Here is a 17,026-nt window from a genome sequence, read left to right on the forward strand (position 1 = left end):
CCCGGGGAGGGGGGAGAGGTCGGCTGGGCGATGTGCCCCTGGCCCTGTGGCCCCCCATGATATCACCGCCCAGGCACGCGGGGCTGCTACTGGCCACGGGCCACGGGCCAGGCTGGGGTGGGAGGGGACAGCACACGGGGGGACCCTCTGCACTGCGGAGGGTCTGGGAGGGGGCTGGGGATGCAGGGCAGAGGGAGCTGATGTGCACAACCTCCCCCCCGGCCACGCACGCACAGCCACGGTCACACACGCCGCTTGCACATGGGGAGCACACGTCCAGGGGACACGCGACCCCTCGCCCACAACCCCGGGGGACCCCCGGGGACACCCCCCTCATGTGCCAGCACCGCGGCCGGGCTGCACACACCAACTGCACGCACATGTGTGCACACTGGATGCACGCCCTGCGCGCACACGCGTGTGCAAGGACCCGTGTGGGGCAGCGGGTGGCTTCAGGAAGCGCTGTGGGGCGAGGGGGCAGATGTGGGGCTGGGACAGCCGAGGCCGCGGCCGGCCGGGGGGTGGGGTGAGACATTCCTTGCGGCTCTTGTTATTTTATCTGGTTCAAAGTCAGTTCCTGGAATGTTTTTAATTCCAGGATCTGTCCCTGCGCCGGCAGCGCCCGGCCCGGCCCCCCCTTCCCCGCCCCCGCGCCCCACGCCTGCCCGCAGCCCAGCCCCACGGCAGCACCGGGGCCCGGATCGGGGGGCTCAGCCCTCTCGGGAGGGGGGAGAGGGGCTCCGCACCCCACACGTGCCTCGGGGCGCACCCACGGGTGCCTCACCCCTGATGGGTGGGTGTCTCCGGGGTCGGGCCGGGGGATGCCGCCCGCAGCCCCCGTGGTGGGACCCGGCTGCGACAGACTCCGTGTTCCCGGTTCCTGCCAGGGACGCGCTGGCAGCGTCGCCCACCCGGCGTCTGGCAGAGCTGTGCCAGCACCGGCTGCAGGCAGCGCCGGGTGCCCCAGCGAGTGGGGGGTGTCACGGGGGGGGGCTGCGAGTCTGGGGGTTCCATCTGAGCTGGGAACAACCTCCCTGCTAGGTAGGGACTGAGACCTGGAGAGCGAGAGGTGACCGCCACGGGGGTCCCGGTGCCGTGGGGGGCACAGGTCTGGGAAACGCCGAGCAGTCGTGGGCGTGCTGCTGTGCTTGGGAGGTGTGTGTGCATGCACACGCATGTGCACACGCGTGTTTGCAGGCAGGGGTGTAGGTGCAGAAGCCGTGGTGAGGCCAGGCTGTGCTTGCAAGGGTGGGAGGTTTGTAGGGAGCAGCGAGTGGGTGTGCAAGGGCCGGGTGTGCAATGATTCAGGTGTGGAAGCGTCCAGGTGTGGGAGGGTCCGGGTGTGCTGAACCCCCCCAGCCGTGGCTGGCGCCCTGGGTGTGCACCGAGCCCACGGGTGTGCCGGGAGGGCCGTGGGAGCCGCCGGCCCCCGCCCCCCCGCCCTGGGTGTTTCCTGGCGCACCCTCAGCTGCGGGGTGGGGGGGGCACCCGCTGTGACGCACCCGCACCCGCTGGCCAGGGATGGGGGGGGTCCCCGGGGGTCGCAAGCCCTCCCCTACCAGCACACACAGCTCAGGTCCCTGCCATGGCAGGGCTGTGCCACTGGTGGCAAATATTTGCCCCAGGCCCACGGCCAAGGCCACACTGGGTGTTTCCGGGTGTTTGTGGTGCTCATGGGTGCCGGGGGGGGGGCACCCACTCACCAAAGGCTGGGTCACAGTGGTGACTCCAGGGGGTGTGTGAGCTGGGAGTGTGTGCTTGCTCATCCATGTGCACATCCCTGTGTGCACAACCCCCCGGTGCCTCCCCCCAGCACCCCCTTTGCACCCCCTAGAAGCCCCCCCCGCCAGCACAGACAGGTACCCAGAGGTGACACCCATGCTGTCCCCACGGCAGGCACCACACCACAGGCACGACGCTGGCGCTGCCAGATTGCCCCATACTGGGAGGACTGGGATGAGTGCAGCCCAGCCCGGGGGGGTTCATGGAGGAGAGCCGGGGGGGAGGGTTGGCTGGGGGCAGCGTGGAGGAGAGTTGGGGGGGGGGGGGTCACAAGGGGGTGTGAAGTGCCCGGGCTGGGTCGTGAGTGCAGCTCACCCGCCCCTCTGCCCGCGACCCCCACCCTTTATCAGGGGCATCTGGGGGCCCCGGGCACGGTGATGTCACCGCGGTGGCGCGGGGTGATGCGATGCTGCACCCCGTGTCCCAGCTTGCCTCCCGCCGCTCCGCAGACACCTCCCGCGGGCACCCACACCACAGCCGGCTGAGCCCAGCCCCGTGCCAGGCCACGCTGAGCCGTGCCACGCTCTGCCACGCTCTGCCACACCACGTCGTGTCGCACCGTGCCGTGCAAGCTCTGCCACGCACCCCGGGACCTGTCCTGTGTGTCCCTTGGGACCTCCCAAACCCAGAGGCTGAGGGGTGGGAGCAGACATCGGGACCCTCAAATTGGGTCAGTGGGGCTGGGGTGTCCTGGAGTCCCCCCCCACGTGTTTGTTTGTGTGTGTTCCTCTGCTCACACACACGTGCACATGGAGCAGCCAGGCGTGACCGTGGCCACACGCGTGTGCCCCTGCTTGTCACCCCCCCACCCCCCAGGCAGCCTTTGCCTTAAAAGGCCTCGGGTGCAGCCAGTGGCTCCTCTTCCCTTTGCCAAATTTGGTGTGAGCAGCAGGGGCCGGGGGTGTCGGGGGGGTGGCCCAGGGCTCTCTCTACCCGAAATGACGTCAAAGCGGGGCGCTGGCAGTGGGGCGCCCGGTGCCACACATGTCACTGCTCATGTCACCGCTCGTGTCACCGCAGGAACCTGAGCCACTTCCTCTCCCATCCCCAGCTTCCTCCAGTGCTCTCTGTCCCCAGGGACTCGGGGTCCAGTGAGGCCCCCGTGGCCCTCCTTGCATGTTCCCCAGTGGGAAGAGCCACTGGTCCCAGCTGGGCAATTCTGGGGTGCCAGGGTCCCCAAGAGTCCCTGGGGTGCAGGGACAGGGAGGGACGTGCACAGAGACAGAGCTGGAGATGTCAAAGGGCAAAGGTTGAGGGAGACCCCCACCCCTTCCCTAAAACACAGCCCCCCAGGCGTGCTGGGGACCTGGGGGTGCAGATGGCCGTGTCCCTGGTTCAGGCACGGAGCACAAGAGCTGCTCCCACCCACTGTCCCCAGCTGTGACACCAGGCAGACACCAACATCCCCAGCCCTGCCAGCCCCCCCAGTTTCTTCTCAGGGATCCCAGGGGGAAAGGGGACAGACGGGTGGGATGACACTGACACACGTCCCCATGGCCACCCCCCACCCACCACCTTCCCCGGGGGTGGGCGAAAGCCATGGGGAGACAAGGCTGCAGGTGGGGAAACTGAGGCACAACAGAGCCCTGGGGATTGAACGAGGGCGTCAGGGTGGCAACAGGTTCGTGGCCAACAGCCCCCTCCCTCCACCCCGGCCCGTGGCCACCTGCCATGACGCAGGAGTGGCCGGTGGGGCTGGTGGAACCGGCCCAGCTCCCCGCAGCACCAGCAGAGCTCGTTGCCACGGCCAGCGGGACAGAACCAGGCTGACCCAGCTGGGGTCTGGCCAGGGCTGGGAACACCAGCACAGCCTTGTGGATGGGTTCAGAGACCCCCAGCACCCTCCCCTCCCCACATTTTTGGGCTCCTTCTCCTATTTGAGTGAATGGATGTGGCTGGGCACACACGTGTGCACCTGAGTGTGCAGTGCTGAACCACCCTGGGCAACTCCACTCCCAACCCCCCGACCCTGACAGCAGCAGCAGGCACGGTTGCATCCAGACTGCCCAAATTTATTTCAAAAATAAAAAATAAAATATTAAAGACCGAAAGCCTCGCTCTCCCCCCCCGCCCTCCCCTCCCCGAAACACACAAAAGACTTTTACAGACAAAAAACACATCACATGGGTTCTCTATTTGCACAGATCTCCTGACGAAAGAAAAAAATAAAAATAAAAAAAAAATAAAATCAAAGTCGGACAAGAAGAAGGATTTCTACGGCCTATGCAAGACTATGTCAGTATTGGCTCAGTCGGGTAATTAATGTCTATAAATATTAGCCCCACGGCTCGCAGACAGCCATGACCGAGTACTGGGTTTTATTTATTCATTATTTTTGTTTTTAATCTTTTCGTTTGTTTGTTTTCTTCTCCTTTAAGTTAAAAAAGAAAATCCAACCAGCCAAGAGGCAGGTAGGAAGGAGTCCAGCGACTCGGAAGTTCGGGCTCTGCCGTGGAGGGAAGGTGCCATTTCTTTTCCCTCCGAAACCAAAATTAAAACCCACCCCAAAACAAAGCCCCCCTCCCCCCCACCCCCCAACCCTGGCTGCGGCAGCGGGGCCGGTGGCACCCAGGCATACGTGTCCCCCCCAAACACCTGGGGGGGGTCCCAGCCCCGCAGCTGAGCAAATGCTACATATAGAAGGGAAGGAAAACAAACGGCCCCCAAACCCAGGGGGGCCCCAGCACCTCCGAAAGAGACTTTTATCTCCTCCTGCCCGTGCTGGGGGGGACGCCGGGGGGCTACAGCCCACCCTGCTGCACCCCTCTTCACAGCAAAGCAGCAGCTTCGATATCCCCCAGGGACCCCCCCAGTGCCAGGACCTCCCGCTCCTGGCTGGGGAGGGGGCTGGCAGCTCCTGCCTGCTCCCCAAACCCAACACAGCCGGGGGGGGGGTGAAGCTGCCCCGGCCACCCCCAACCCCCCCAATCCCTCCCCCCCCCCCCCCCCCCATGAAACGCTTCCCCTAGCACGGGCAGGGGCAGCTCCGAGGCGTCAGGTCACAGGAGATGGCAAATCTAGAGGAGATCTGGCCCATGACAACAGAAATGACATCACCGGCAGCCGGGGTGGTGGGAGCAGGGACCCCCCCCGAAACAAAACAAAAAAACGAAACTAACCAAAAAACAAAAAAAAAATAAAACCCCGGCAGAGTCCACGGCCCCGGGGCCCTCCCCCCAGGGCACCGTCTTCTATGCTACAACAAACTCGGATTTCATGTCCGCCTTGACCTCCGGCTTCCAGACCGAGTCCTCGAAGTCCAGGTCCAGGCTGCCCTCGCTGGAGGAGACGCTGCTGTTGCTGTTGGTGCGGCCGGGCTTGCGGCCGGGCAGCCAGGGGTAGGGGGCCCGGGCGTCCCTCCGAGCCTTCCTCCGCAGCCGCTTCTGCTGCATCAGCAGCTGCAGCCGCTCCACTTTGCAGCGCGTCGCCCGGTTCTCCGTCTGCCGCAAGCGATCCCCTGCCAGGACAAAGCCGGGGGAGGGGTCAGGGGGGGCTGCGCTGCCTTTGAACGCGAGGGGGGGGTGGAATCCAACCCTAACCCTAACCCCCCTCCCTCCCCCGTATCTCATACTCCAAGCATCCTGTGCCCTGACACCTCCAAGGCTGCTCCCCACACCTGGGGGGTACACGCAGCCCCCCAACACCCCAGGGTGGCTGAACAGACACCCCCTGCCCATCCCTTGCACCCAAGGGGGAAGAGATGCACCCCCCATCTCCTGCCCATCCCTTGCACCCAAGGGGGGGGATGCAGCCCCCACCCCACTGCCTTTTCCTGCACCTGGGACACACAGACATACAGGCCCCCCCCCCCCCCCTCAACTCCCCCGTGGAAATTTCACAGCAGCACAAAACCACACTAAGGGGTCACAGGGTGAGCAGGATGAGCCCAGCAGAGATATGGGGGGGGTTTGTCACACCAGGGGGGTTGTGCAGGCTTCACCCCTCCAATACACCTGGGGAGGTGTGTTGGAAGCCCCAGGGTGAGGTTGGCCACACTGGGACCTCGACCACACCACTGAGGGTGGGAGCTGGCATGGAGCCACCCTGGGGGGGGGGGGGCTGGACCCCACTTGCTGGGAGAGAAGGAAGAGAAAACCTTGTGGGGAGGGTGAGCCCCCCCCCCGCTGGCACTGGAGGTTTCACTTCTTATCTCTAAGCAAATGGCAAGGGGGGGTCATGGAGGGTGGGAGCCTCCGGGCGCCTTCCGGCCTCGGGGTGCGCAGGTGTGCACCCCACAACCGCCTGGGGGGGCATGGGAGCCTCCTGCTGCACCCCAGTGGGGTGGGATCCCCCAGACAAACCCACCTTAGCACCCAGCCTGGGGCAGTGAGTTTGTGAATGCTGAGACAGGCAAAGAGCCAGTGCAAACCCCTCTCCTCCCCCCCAAAAAATAAAAAGCTCTACTCAAGTGCAGGGACAGGCCCAGAGCTCCCAGGGCTGCAGGGACAGATGGGGGCAAAGATGGGGACACTGCAGTCCCCACATTACAAAGCAGGGCAGCACCAAAGGGTGACAGTGTGAGAGTGACATCAGGCTCTGTGGGGAGTGACCTGGTGCAAAGGGGATGGGGGCTCAGCTCTGGCTGGGGCAGGGGGGAAGCTTCAGGGACTTCCCAGCCCCTCTCTGCTCCCCGAGTTGGGATGGTTCAGACCAAGGACACCAGAGGTGACAAACCCAAACCCAGGCATGCTGCCACCTCGGTGCTGGGCACAGAAATGGCACACGGTGGCCTGGCCCATCCCCCTGGGCACCCATTAACCCCCTCCTCCCACGCCAAACTCACCACTGGGCTTGCACATCCGGATCTGGCTTTGGCACTGGACAACGGGGTGCAGGGGCGGGGAGGCCGCAGCCGCCGGCAGTGGCTCTGAGGTAGTTTTGGTGGCGAGGTCCGGGGAGGCGGGTGGCGAGGAGGAGGAGGAGGAAGAGGAGGAGGAAGAGAACTGCGTCTGGCAGCGGAGCTGTGTCAGGGACTGGGGCATGCCCTGGTAGTGTCGCGTGGCGCTGAGGAGGTCGTTCAGGATCTGCAGGATGGTGCCGATGTCCCGCCGCGGCCGCCCGCTGCTGTCCTGGCAGTTGGGGTGCAAAGTGCCTGGGGAGGGGGGGAGAGGTGGGGGAGGTGAGCGGCTCTCCCACAGCCCCACGACCACCACCCCCAGCTCATCCCCTCCGCCACGGACCCCTCCCTCCCCCCCCTCAGAGGGGGTCTCAGCATCACCTACCGGAGAAGGTCCCTGAGAAGACCCCAGGCGCGTGGTTGACGAAGCTCTCGATGACGGCCCCGGGTTTGCGGGACCGGGCGGTGGGGGCAGAGCCGCTGCCCGGGGCGCTGCCGCTGCGGGTGCCACAGTCCACCTGGGACAGGGGAGAGATGGGGATCAGCCTCAGGGCAGGGGACACCAGGAGGGAAGGCAAAGCCCCATATTCCAGCCCCTCACCCCCCCCAGGTCACGCCAGGAGGACCCCACAGCAGCCCCAGGCAGGGAGCAGGCACCAGGAGCCCGTTTTACCAGGACTCAAGGGACTATGGGTGTCCCACCACCCTGGGCACTGATGTCCCCAGCCCTGGGGGTCCTGGCAGTCAACCCCCCCGGATCAACTGTGCTGTGCAAGAGGCAAAGGACAGCAGGAAGCACTGGCAGGCAGCCTCTGCCTGGCCACAGGGACAAAATATGGGCAGAGCCTGGAATACACCCTGACCCCGCGCCGCTCCCTGGAGCACTCTGCAAACCAGGCACGGGGAACACCCTTCTTCCACACGTAGGGAAACTGAGGCAAGGAAGGGCATCACCGGGAAGAACGCAGCTTTCCTCCTCTGCCCCCCAAAGGCACCGGGACCCCCCCAGACCCCACTCACCTCTGAGCAGGAGGAGACGACGCTGCTGTTCACCGTCGGCGTCCCGGCCCCGTGCGACCGGAACATCCCGGTGGTGACGGGAGCAGAGTGGGGGGCGTTACAGTACATGGGGGGGGCCGGTGCGGAGGGCGTGGGGCTGGGGGCCGGGCTCTGCTGGCACGTTGGCACCACGGGGATGCGGGTGAAGCCGGAGCCGGTGCCGCCGTGCAGTGTCCGGCAGTGGGGGCTGGCGGTGGCCCCCGCCTCGCCCCGGCTGGCGATGACGTGTCGGTGCTGGAGCTGCCCACTGCTCTGCTGAGCTGCCAGCTGGAGCTGCACGAACATCATATGGTCACCCACACGCAGGGCCAGGGTCAGGGGGGACCGTCCCGACAAGAAGTCATTGACCTGGGGAGAGAAGGACACCCCCGTCAGCCCCGACACGCAGCGAGACCACCACACAGACCCCTCCCTCCTCACCCCCAGGTGCCAGCAGGGGATGGGTGCTGACCCTCCAGGTCTCATTGGGGCCACGGGGCAGTAGGACCGGGTCAGGGGGGTGCCAAAGGAGCCAGCCCATCCCCGCAGCCCTTTGCCAGGGCCTTGTCCACACCAGCCTGGCAGGCCAGCCCGGCCATCGTCCCCACACAACCCCAGCCCGGTGCCAGCTCCATCAGCTGACAGCGCCAGGGGGGGAATTTTCTCCCTCCTGCCCTCCCCGCCCTTTATCTCCCAGCACAAAGCAGCGGAGCTGTGCTGGGCTGTGCCGTGCCAGACCGTGCCGTGCCCGTCGCTGAACCCGCCGCAGCCGGTGCCCGACGGGCAGGGCCAGGCAGGGGCTGCTGCAGCTGCACACCCAACCCCGGGGCCAGCACCACTCCCCCCCCATCCTCTGCCAGCCCAGCACCAGCACAGGGGGTGCAGGGGGACTGTGTCCGTCCCCCCCCTCATCAAGCCCTTCGCCAGGAGGATGGGAGGGGGCAGACAAGGACACACTGGGTCCTTGCTGTGCCTTGCAGCTATCAGGCAGGGCAGCACAGCCTACCTGCCCCCCCTCCCCTCCCCAAAAGCAGCCCGGGGGGCAGGGGGGAGGCCTGGGGGAGCAGCTCTGCAGGCAGGATTTGCCCCAGCCCACCCCTGAGGCCTCCATCGCAGGCAGGTGATGGAGCAGCTGCAGCGTGCAGACAAGAGCAGGGGCCTGACCCTGCCCGGGCTGTAGAGGGGGGGTGTCCCCCCCAATCCCCAACACCTGCTCCCCCCCCTCCCCCCACCCCACCACGCAGCCCCCCAGGATGCATAAATCACTTGAAGTCTGTGCCAGGCAATGAAGGAGCCCACACCCCCCCCCCCCCAGCTCTGCTCAGCATCTCCCCCCCCCCCACGAGCTCTCCCACTGTGCCTTTGGCTGTGCTGCCAGGAAAGGGGGGGTCGTGCCTCTAACCCCCCCCCCAGCCCGGCTGTCCAAAGGGCTGTGGGCAGGGGAGGGGGTCTCAGCTAAAGGGGGATGACGCCAGTGCCACCCCCCGGGCCGAGCTATTCCAGGGCACGGCAGGCACTGGCTTCCCCGGCCGTCACGTGCGGCTCCCGACAGACGTCACCCACCCACACCCCCAGCGGCACCCTCGGGGAGCAGCTGTCACCCACAGCACGACGAGGTGAAGGGACCCAGAGCGCTGCATCCCCAAATCACCCCCATGCCCCCCCTCCTCCTCTTCTCCCCCAGCCAAGGGCCAGCACCTCTGCAGAGCTTGGCCTCCTCCTCCTCCTCCTCCTTCCCCCCCCTCCCCGTCCCGGCTCCCCCGCGCCCCGCTCCAGCGGGGGCCGGTTCTGAGAAGCCGTGGGAAAAGCAGCTTTAAAAATACCATCAGCAAAGCCCCGAGCGTGTCAGGCGGGGGCTGCAGAGGAAGGGGTGGGCGTGAAGGAGACACTGCAGCTCTGGACACGGGGGTTACGGAGCCGGGGGGGGGGGGGGAAGGGAGGGAGCGGGCGTGCACATGGGCACACGCGTGTGCACACACACGGCACCTGGCCACAGGAAAGCATCACCCCAGCCCCCATCCTGCCCCGTGGCTCTGACGCTGCCTCGGTTTCCCTGCCCACAGCAGCTGAGGATGGACACGTGCCTGGCCAGCGGCTCTGTGTGTGCCTCCTCCCCCCCCAAGCATCCGACTGGCCCCACAAAAGCATCACCTCATCCCCACCTCTCGGTCGCGACCCTCCCCGGCTCCAGCCACAACAGCATCGCGGCACAGCTCTGGCAAAGAGACCTCCAGGGAAGCAGCCAGTGGCCGCCAGGCCACCCTGGTTCTCTTGGGGCTCTCAGAGCCAGCACAGGGGGGACACGAACAAACACAGAACCCCAGAGACCCCCAACCCACCTTCCACTCTCCCAGCTGGGGTGCGGAGACTATTTGGGGAAGGGTCTATCAGAGCCTTCCCAGCCCTGTCCCACACGCAAGAACACCCAGACCAGAGCTCTGGCCACCCACCACCGACCTCGGCACCCCAACCACCTGGGGGAGCCCCCCCCAAACACCCCCAGGGCCCCTTGACGTCAGCCAGCACCCGAGGCCTCCTTGCTGCTCCATCTGACTCACACCTGCCTGCACCCTGCCTGACCCCCCGCCAGCGATGGGAGAAACCAGAGCACCCCGAACCCACGGTGCTGGGCGCTTCCCAGCAGCACCAATAATACCCCCTCCTTCCCCAAGCACGGGGGTCCCCACCGCCACCCCCCCAGCCAGCCTGAGGCTCAGCTGTGGCTCCAAGCTGGCTCAGCCCCCGCGGTGCCCCAGGCAGGGCAGGGCGGCCGGCCCGGCGGGACCGCGGCTCTGGGGCTCCCGGCACCCGCCCCCACACCGATGCCAACCCCCCCCCGGCGAAACCAGGGCGCTCCAATGCAAACACGTCCCACCCAGCCGCCTGCTCGGCCGCCCACGGCCGCCCAGGGAGGACCCTGTCCCTCCCAGTCAGCTCCACCACAGGGACCGGGACGGACCCACGGAGGAGGGGGAAGGGAGCTGGGAACTGCGGGCCCCCCGGCTCCCCCGCGCCCAGGGGTCCCGCAGGCCCCTGCCAAGCCCTGGGAATGGGTTCAGCACTGGGCTAGGGGCCCGCAGGGATGGGGCAAGTGTCTCCCTGGCTGCACAGAACCAGGGATGACTCAGAGAGCGCCGCATTCCCGCCCCGCGTCACCCCGGCCCCCAGCCCCACACACCCCCGGGCCCCCCGGCCCTGGGCTGCCGGGGAGGGACAGTCCCACCACCACCACCACACACACCAGCCATCCCGCTGCAGTTCCCGGCAAATCCGGAGGGGAAAAGCCAGTGGAGAGCAAGGACAAGAAAGGAGGGAGGATGAAGGAAATGTCCCCCCCCTCCCGCAGCTCTCCAGCCGGGAGCAGCTGCAGCCGACAGCTGGGTCCCACGGCTCTAGAGCTGGGGGGGTTCCTATGCCAAGGAGGACAGAGGGCCAGAGCCCCCCAGCCACATTCCTCTGGCCCTGGCAGAGCCCGGCTGGATGTGTGTGTGTGTCCCCAACCCAGGGCTCTGCAGTGGGGCAGAGGGATGGGGAGGGGGGGGAAATAAACGTGGCTGCAGGACCCGGTGCCCATCCTGAAGCTGCCGAGGGGACGAAGCTCCCTGGAAAGCGAGGGCAGGAACAGAGCGTGCCCAGAGGAAGGAAGGAAACGCGGTGAACCCTTCCTGTCACCTCCTGCCCACTGTCACCGCCTGCCCGGCAGCCCCTTCCCCAGGGCGGGGAGGGGGTGGCAGCGCCCCGGCCCCCCACCGCCCCCAGAGGAAGCCGGCGCAGCTCTGCCCGCGCTGCCGGAGGATGCGTGACGCAGGCAGAGCCGAGCAAAGCATGAATGAGAGGAGTGGTTTCCTGCCCCCCCTCCGCCCCCCCAGGTGCTGGCGGTTCCTCCTGCACAGCCCCGGCTTCCTGAATCACCGACCCGGCAGGATCCTGCAGTGGGCAGGGAGGTGCGGAGCCAGCACTGCTCAACCCGCCAGGGATGCCAGACCCCAGACCCCCACCTGGCAGAGATGCCCCCCACCCCACCCCCCCAACGGTGGGCCCCCAAACTGCAGCCCCCACGCCGACCCTCCCACCCTGCCAGGCTTGGCTGGGAGGGACCACCCGCTCACCAGGACACACAAGGTGGTGGTAGCTGCTCCCCCCCCGATGCACAGGATACCCCAAGCCCCTGGCTCGGGGCAGCTCCCCAGTGCATCCCACCTCGCTGCCCACCCGAGTGGGGAGCTGCACAGCCCCACCAGAAATGGCTGCAGCTCTGAGACCAGGACATGCACCAGGACCCTCAAGGCTGGGCTGCCAGAGCCAGCCCCCTCTCGCAGCCCTGCAGCGCTCTGAGCAAACCGGGCTCCCCACAGACTCTGCTGGGCAGAGGCAGGAGCCAGCCCCTTGCACAGAACTCCTGCTCCAAGCTCACCCCCCCTTGGCCCACACAGGGTTAAACCGACTGCTGAAAGTCAAGGTCACCCCAGGCAGCCAAGGGCACTGTGGGTCAGCAAAGGTCCCCACCCCAGGACAGTCCAGGCCCTCACCATGTCCCCATGGGGGGCACAGCCATGACTCCACCAAGCCCCCCAGGGGAGCTGTAGCACAGCATGGGGCTCAGCCCCCCCCCCCACACACACTCCGAATTCAGCGAGGCAGGTAAAAAACAACAACAACAAAAACAACCCCTGAAAAAACCCCAGCCAGCCAACCCCAACCAACCTTTAAAAAATGATCTGCGGCATTGGCCGGAAGGGAAGGCAAGAATCTACCAACAATAATAAAAGAGACTGAAAACAAAGGAGCCAGGGCCTGCGTGGCTGGGGGTAAATTCCACCTTGGCAGCCGGCGGCTGCGCGCGCACTCGCGGCGGCCCCCCCAGCCCTGGGAACGTTCCACCCCCCCCACCCCCACCCCCTCAACGGGTGACACCTCCCGCACTGGAGGCCGCCCCAACAAAATTCACAGTTCTGCTAAACACGGCCCCCACCCGCACCCACTCCTCGGCACCCAGCGCCCCAGCCCAAGGCCGCCGCCCGCAAACGCCAGAACACGGTGGCACAGACCCTGTCCCCAAGGACAGCACCAAGGAGAGGGGGACGAGCCCTCCCAGAAGCCTCCGTGCAGCCCCCCTCTGGGTACCTGGGGTGAGGAGGGCGGTGGCGGGGGGGGGTGTTGCACCCCTCGGGCTTTGCCACCGACCTGCTGCGTGACCTTGGGTGAGTCACTTCACCTCCCAGCGCCTCTGCCCTCCCCGGCGTGTTTGGGCTGTGGCGTGGGACCTCCCTGAGCTCAGCGCTGCACAGGATGACGGTGCCCGCCCCGGGCACCACCCTCAGCGCTCCCAACCTCTGCTGAGGGTGAAACCACTGAACGACGAAGCCATTTGGGAGGGGAAAGAGGTCGCAGCAGTCCCTTGGCCCCCACCGACCCTCCTTTGTCTCCAACCCTGCCCCGACGTCGAGCTTCTCACCTACCTGAGTTTCAGTTAAGCTTTCCAGAGCTTGCATCACCGACTGTTCTGGCCTGGACGCCTGGGACTGGAAAAAAAAAAAAAAAAAAAAAAAAAAGGAAAAAAAAAAAGAGAGGAGGGAGGGGGGGATTAACATTACAAATGCAGAGAAGGAGGGGGCGTGCGGCAGGAGGGGAGGGATGACATGTCACTTCCACTATTTCTACACAAGCCCTGAGAAAGCAGTGAAATATTAAACCCGCTGCCGTGCCCAGCCCGGCGCTGCCTCCTCAGCGAGGGCTGGGGCAGCCGAGCCCGGGGCTGCCAGCACATCCCCCCCCGGGGCTTTAATAATAGATGGCGACGAGTGGGAGGGAAGGAAGGAGCAGCAGGAAAAGGCCGCTCACCATCAAACCGGCCTCCACAGTGGGCACCAGCGTCAGCTTGCTGCCTTCCACGACCCCCAGGTCCTGCAGTTTCCCAGAGCTGAGTCGGCTGGGGGGGGGGAAAAGGAAACAAAAGCGAGGTCAGCGCCGGCTGGGCAGGCGAGGGGTTCCCCGCTGCCAGCCTGGTCCCAGGGGACCCAGCCCCCCTCCAACACCCCCATCCCAAGCGTTTCCGACCCTGAGAGGCAGGAGGAGAACCCAACCCCTCGCTGCTCATCTGCATCTCCCCCGTCTGCCCCCTGCACCCCGGGGGGGCCACAGAGGGTACTAAGGGTGCCCCCGCTCCCTTGCTGGGTGCAAACGGGGCCCGGGGCAGGGCTGATGGGTGCTGAGGAGCCAGCGAGGAAGCTGGCAGGGGCTGGGGGGGCCGCGGGGGTTCGTGGCACAGGAAGCCTGCCCACGGAGGGGGGAGGGAGAGGAAGAAGCTGCGACCAGAGTGGGGTTGGGGAAGTGGCACAGGGGTACGTGCCCCCCCATTCCTTCTCCCATCCAGAGAGCTCTAAGTTGCTCCCGGCCAGGGCTGAGCAGGCGCGGGGCAGCCCGGCCCCACTTGGCCCCTGCTCCACATCGGGGGGGGGGGACACCTGGGGGGAAAGCTGCGAAGACCCTCGGCCCGGGCCTTTGGCAGACAAAGGAACCCCCCCACCTCCGGCCCTCCCAGCGCTAGGGGCTCGAGGCGGGGGGGTGTAGGGGGCCGGGCCGCGCCGCCGCCGAAGTTGAGCCCAGAACAAAGGGCCGGGTCCCCGCGGGGCATTGCCGGGCCCCGCCGCCCACAAAGGAGCCCCGGCAAAGGCCGAGAGAGGGGGCGGCGGCCGCGCTCCTGTCCCCACCAGGGTCCGGAGCCTCCCTCCCTCCCTCCGCCCCGGCCCCCGGCTCGCCCCCGCCCGCGGCCCCCCGGGCTGCTTCCCCCCGCCCCGACCCGCCGAGGAATGGGGCCAGGCAGGGGGAAGGGGGGCGGGAGCCTTTGTGCGGTGCCGAGCCCGGTGCGAGGGGGCCGCCCCCGCGCCCAGCCCCGCTGCCGTGGGGGGGGGATGGGACCCCGGCCGCCCCCCCGAGCCCTACCTCTCTTTGTGCAGCAGAGCCAGCCGCTCCTTGGGCACCTTGAGCCGCTGGGACAGCCGCCGCTTCAGCCCCTCCACAGTCTCCTCGGGGGGCACGGAGAGCTCATAGCGGGTCCCGGTGGTGGTGTTGATGTAGAGGTTCATGGGGGGCTCGTTCGGGACCACCTCGCAGGCGGGAGCCCCGCGGCTGCAGCTCCTGGCGCCGGGCTGCGGGTCCATCCGCCGACCTGCGGGGAGGAGCGGTGGTCGGTGCCGGGGGGCGACGCAGGAACGCGCGGGGGGAGAGGCGGGGGGGAGAGGCAGCGGACAAAGGAGGGAGCGGGGCCCGTTCCACCGCACGCCCCGGCGGTACCCACGGGAACTCCGGCTCCGCTTCGAGTCCTCCGGGAAAAGCCGGCTTGAGGAGGGGGAGTTATGGGATCCCCGGGCCGGGCAGGCACCGGCCGGGCCTTCCGCGGCCCCGTAAAAAAATAAATTATATATATATATTAAAAAAATTAAATTAAAAAAAATCTCCCGTTCTGCTCCGGAGGAGCCGCGGGGCGCGGGGAGGCGGCGCTGGCTGCCTGCGGGAGGAGGGGGCAGTGGAAGCGGTGCTGCCTGCCCTGCCTGCTGCCTGCCCTGCCCGCCGCTCTCTCGCACTCTCCGCTCCGCCGCTCGCTCTCCCTGTGCGGGGTTTTTGGGGGCGGGGTGCGGGCCCGGAGGCCGCGGCGAGGGGCGGGGAGGCGCGGAGGACGCTTCGCTTCCCCCTTTTTTTTTTTTTTTTCCTTTGGGGCCGGACCCGCCGAACCGGCCGGTGCCGCCGCCGCCGCGCTCAGCCGGGAAGCGCCGAACCGGGAGAGGGGAGGGGGGGGGGGGGGGGGGGAAAGGGGTGGGAAGGAGGGAAGTTACAATGTAGCAACGTCCCGCGGGCGGGGCCTCGCCCTCATTCACTCCGGCTCCTCCGGGGGTCCGGGCCAATGGGAGAGCGCTCAGCGCTCAGACATCCGCGGTGGGAGCCAATGGGGAGGGGGCGCAGGCGCCCCACGTGTCCCGGTGGGCGGGCGGCCCGGCCGGATTCCTCCCGCCCACGCGGCCGCCAAGCCCCGCCCCCTCCACCGCCCCCCGCGCGCCCTCGCGCCGCGCCTGGAGCCATTCATAATCCCGGGGCGCACAACAAAGGGGCCCGGGGGGGGGGGGGGGGCGGCGGGGGAGCCGAACCAGCAGCGGCACCCGGACCGGTACCGCCGGGCAACAACGTGTCCGGCGAGGCCGGGAGGGAGTTGGGGTGCGAGGCCTGGGCTCCGCGAGAGGGGTGAATGCGGGACACGGGCGGGGGCGAAGAGCGGCCCCCGCACCGGAGGACGCCGCGGCGGCGGGAGAGGACGGGCCCCCGGGGCCGGGCGGCAGCCGGAGCCCCCGGAGACGAGTGACACGGGGACAGCGAGGCGGAAAGGGCGGGGGGGACATACACACACAGAGAGTCACCCGCGGCCGGTCACACCCGCTCGGTCACACGTACCCGCCCGGTCACTCTCCCGGTGACGCCGTTAAAGCTACGGGAAACTGCCCGGACGCAGGGCTGACCCCCCCCCTGCACCTCCGCTCCCCAATTCTCTTGCCGTTTCCCTTTCCCCTAACCCGAGCCGGCTGCCCCGGAGGTGGAACGAACACCCCGGGGCCCCGGTACCGGCACCCGGGGGGGTCCGGGGAGGGGGGGGCTATGAGTCAGCAAAGCGCGCGCGCCCTCTGCCGGCCCCACCGCGTGTCCTGCGCCCGGGGGGGGGCCCGCGGGATCCGGGGAGCCCTTTCCGAGACACCGGGAAGCCTGCCCGCGCTGCTCGCCCGCCGGTACGGAGCGAACCTGACTGGGCGGCAACCCCCCGACCTCGGCATAGGGGAGAGGGGGTGAGGGGCCGCTCCCCGGCATGCAGGGGGGGCTGAACGGGGCACCCCTCAACTCCTGGGAAGCCCCGCTGGGGGTCCCGGTAACCGAGGCGAGGGCAGTCTGTGGTCTCGAAAAGCCCCGAGTCAGGGGGGTACAGAGGGTCCCGGGGGGTGGGAAAGATCTCCCGGGCACCCCGCGCGGGGGTCTTCGCCATGTGTCCCCCCCGAGGAGCCGCCTGGTCCGCTCCGCGAATACAGAATGAGAGCGGTCCCGGTTCGCGGATCCCCCCCCCCCCCCCATTGCCCGGTGCCCCCCGGCCCGCTCGCAGCCAACCGTGGCCCCACTCACCGAGCCCGGAGCGCGGTCCCGCGGCTCCCCGGCGCGACTGGAGCTCAGCTGCCTCTCGCGGCAGGAAGGAAGAAAAAGACCCCAAAAACTTGCCGAGAAGGGAGCAGCGGGGAGTCGAGGTGCTGCACGGAGCTGTCCTATCCTGTTCTGTCCCCCCCGAGCGCTGGAGCCCGTCCGAGTGCAGCCCTGACGCGGAGCTGCCGGGGAGGTGCC

General features: G+C 67.6%; 1 protein-coding gene across 2 annotated transcripts; it reads right to left on the reverse strand.

Annotated features, from left to right (window-relative positions):
• Positions 1 to 4,717: 4,717 nt before the first annotated feature.
• On the reverse strand, positions 4,718 to 17,026 carry MIDN (midnolin). Of its 2 annotated transcripts, none has more exons than XM_071727687.1 (8): positions 16,814 to 17,026; positions 14,600 to 14,825; positions 13,499 to 13,586; positions 13,117 to 13,179; positions 7,640 to 8,026; positions 7,005 to 7,137; positions 6,566 to 6,874; positions 4,718 to 5,239 (listed from the first exon to the last, which is right to left on the reverse strand). In XM_071727687.1, exons 2-8 carry the CDS (start codon positions 14,815 to 14,817, stop codon positions 4,974 to 4,976), a joined length of 1,464 nt encoding a protein of 487 aa, XP_071583788.1. In that variant the 5' UTR covers positions 14,818 to 14,825; positions 16,814 to 17,026; the 3' UTR covers positions 4,718 to 4,973. The 2 variants fall into 2 exon arrangements, with proteins under 2 accessions (XP_071583788.1, XP_071583787.1); XM_071727686.1 differs by lacking the exon at positions 16,814 to 17,026 and adding an exon at positions 14,955 to 15,437.

This window comes from Heliangelus exortis, chromosome 28 (assembly GCF_036169615.1).
Source record: "Heliangelus exortis chromosome 28, bHelExo1.hap1, whole genome shotgun sequence".
Lineage (NCBI taxonomy): Eukaryota > Metazoa > Chordata > Aves > Apodiformes > Trochilidae > Heliangelus > Heliangelus exortis.

Bases quoted from the DNA above. Each gene is read 5' to 3' on its own strand.
- MIDN (XM_071727687.1), bottom strand. From the start codon at position 14,817: ATGGACCCGCAGCCCGGCGCCAGGAGCTGCAGCCGCGGGGCTCCCGCC. The intron at 6,875-7,004 runs GTAGGTGATGCT...CCCCCTCCCCAG, and splicing joins CTTCTCAGGGACCTTCTCCG to GCACTTTGCACCCCAACTGC. The intron at 5,240-6,565 runs GTGAGTTTGGCG...TTGTCCTGGCAG, and splicing joins CCGGATGTGCAAGCCCAGTG to GGGATCGCTTGCGGCAGACG.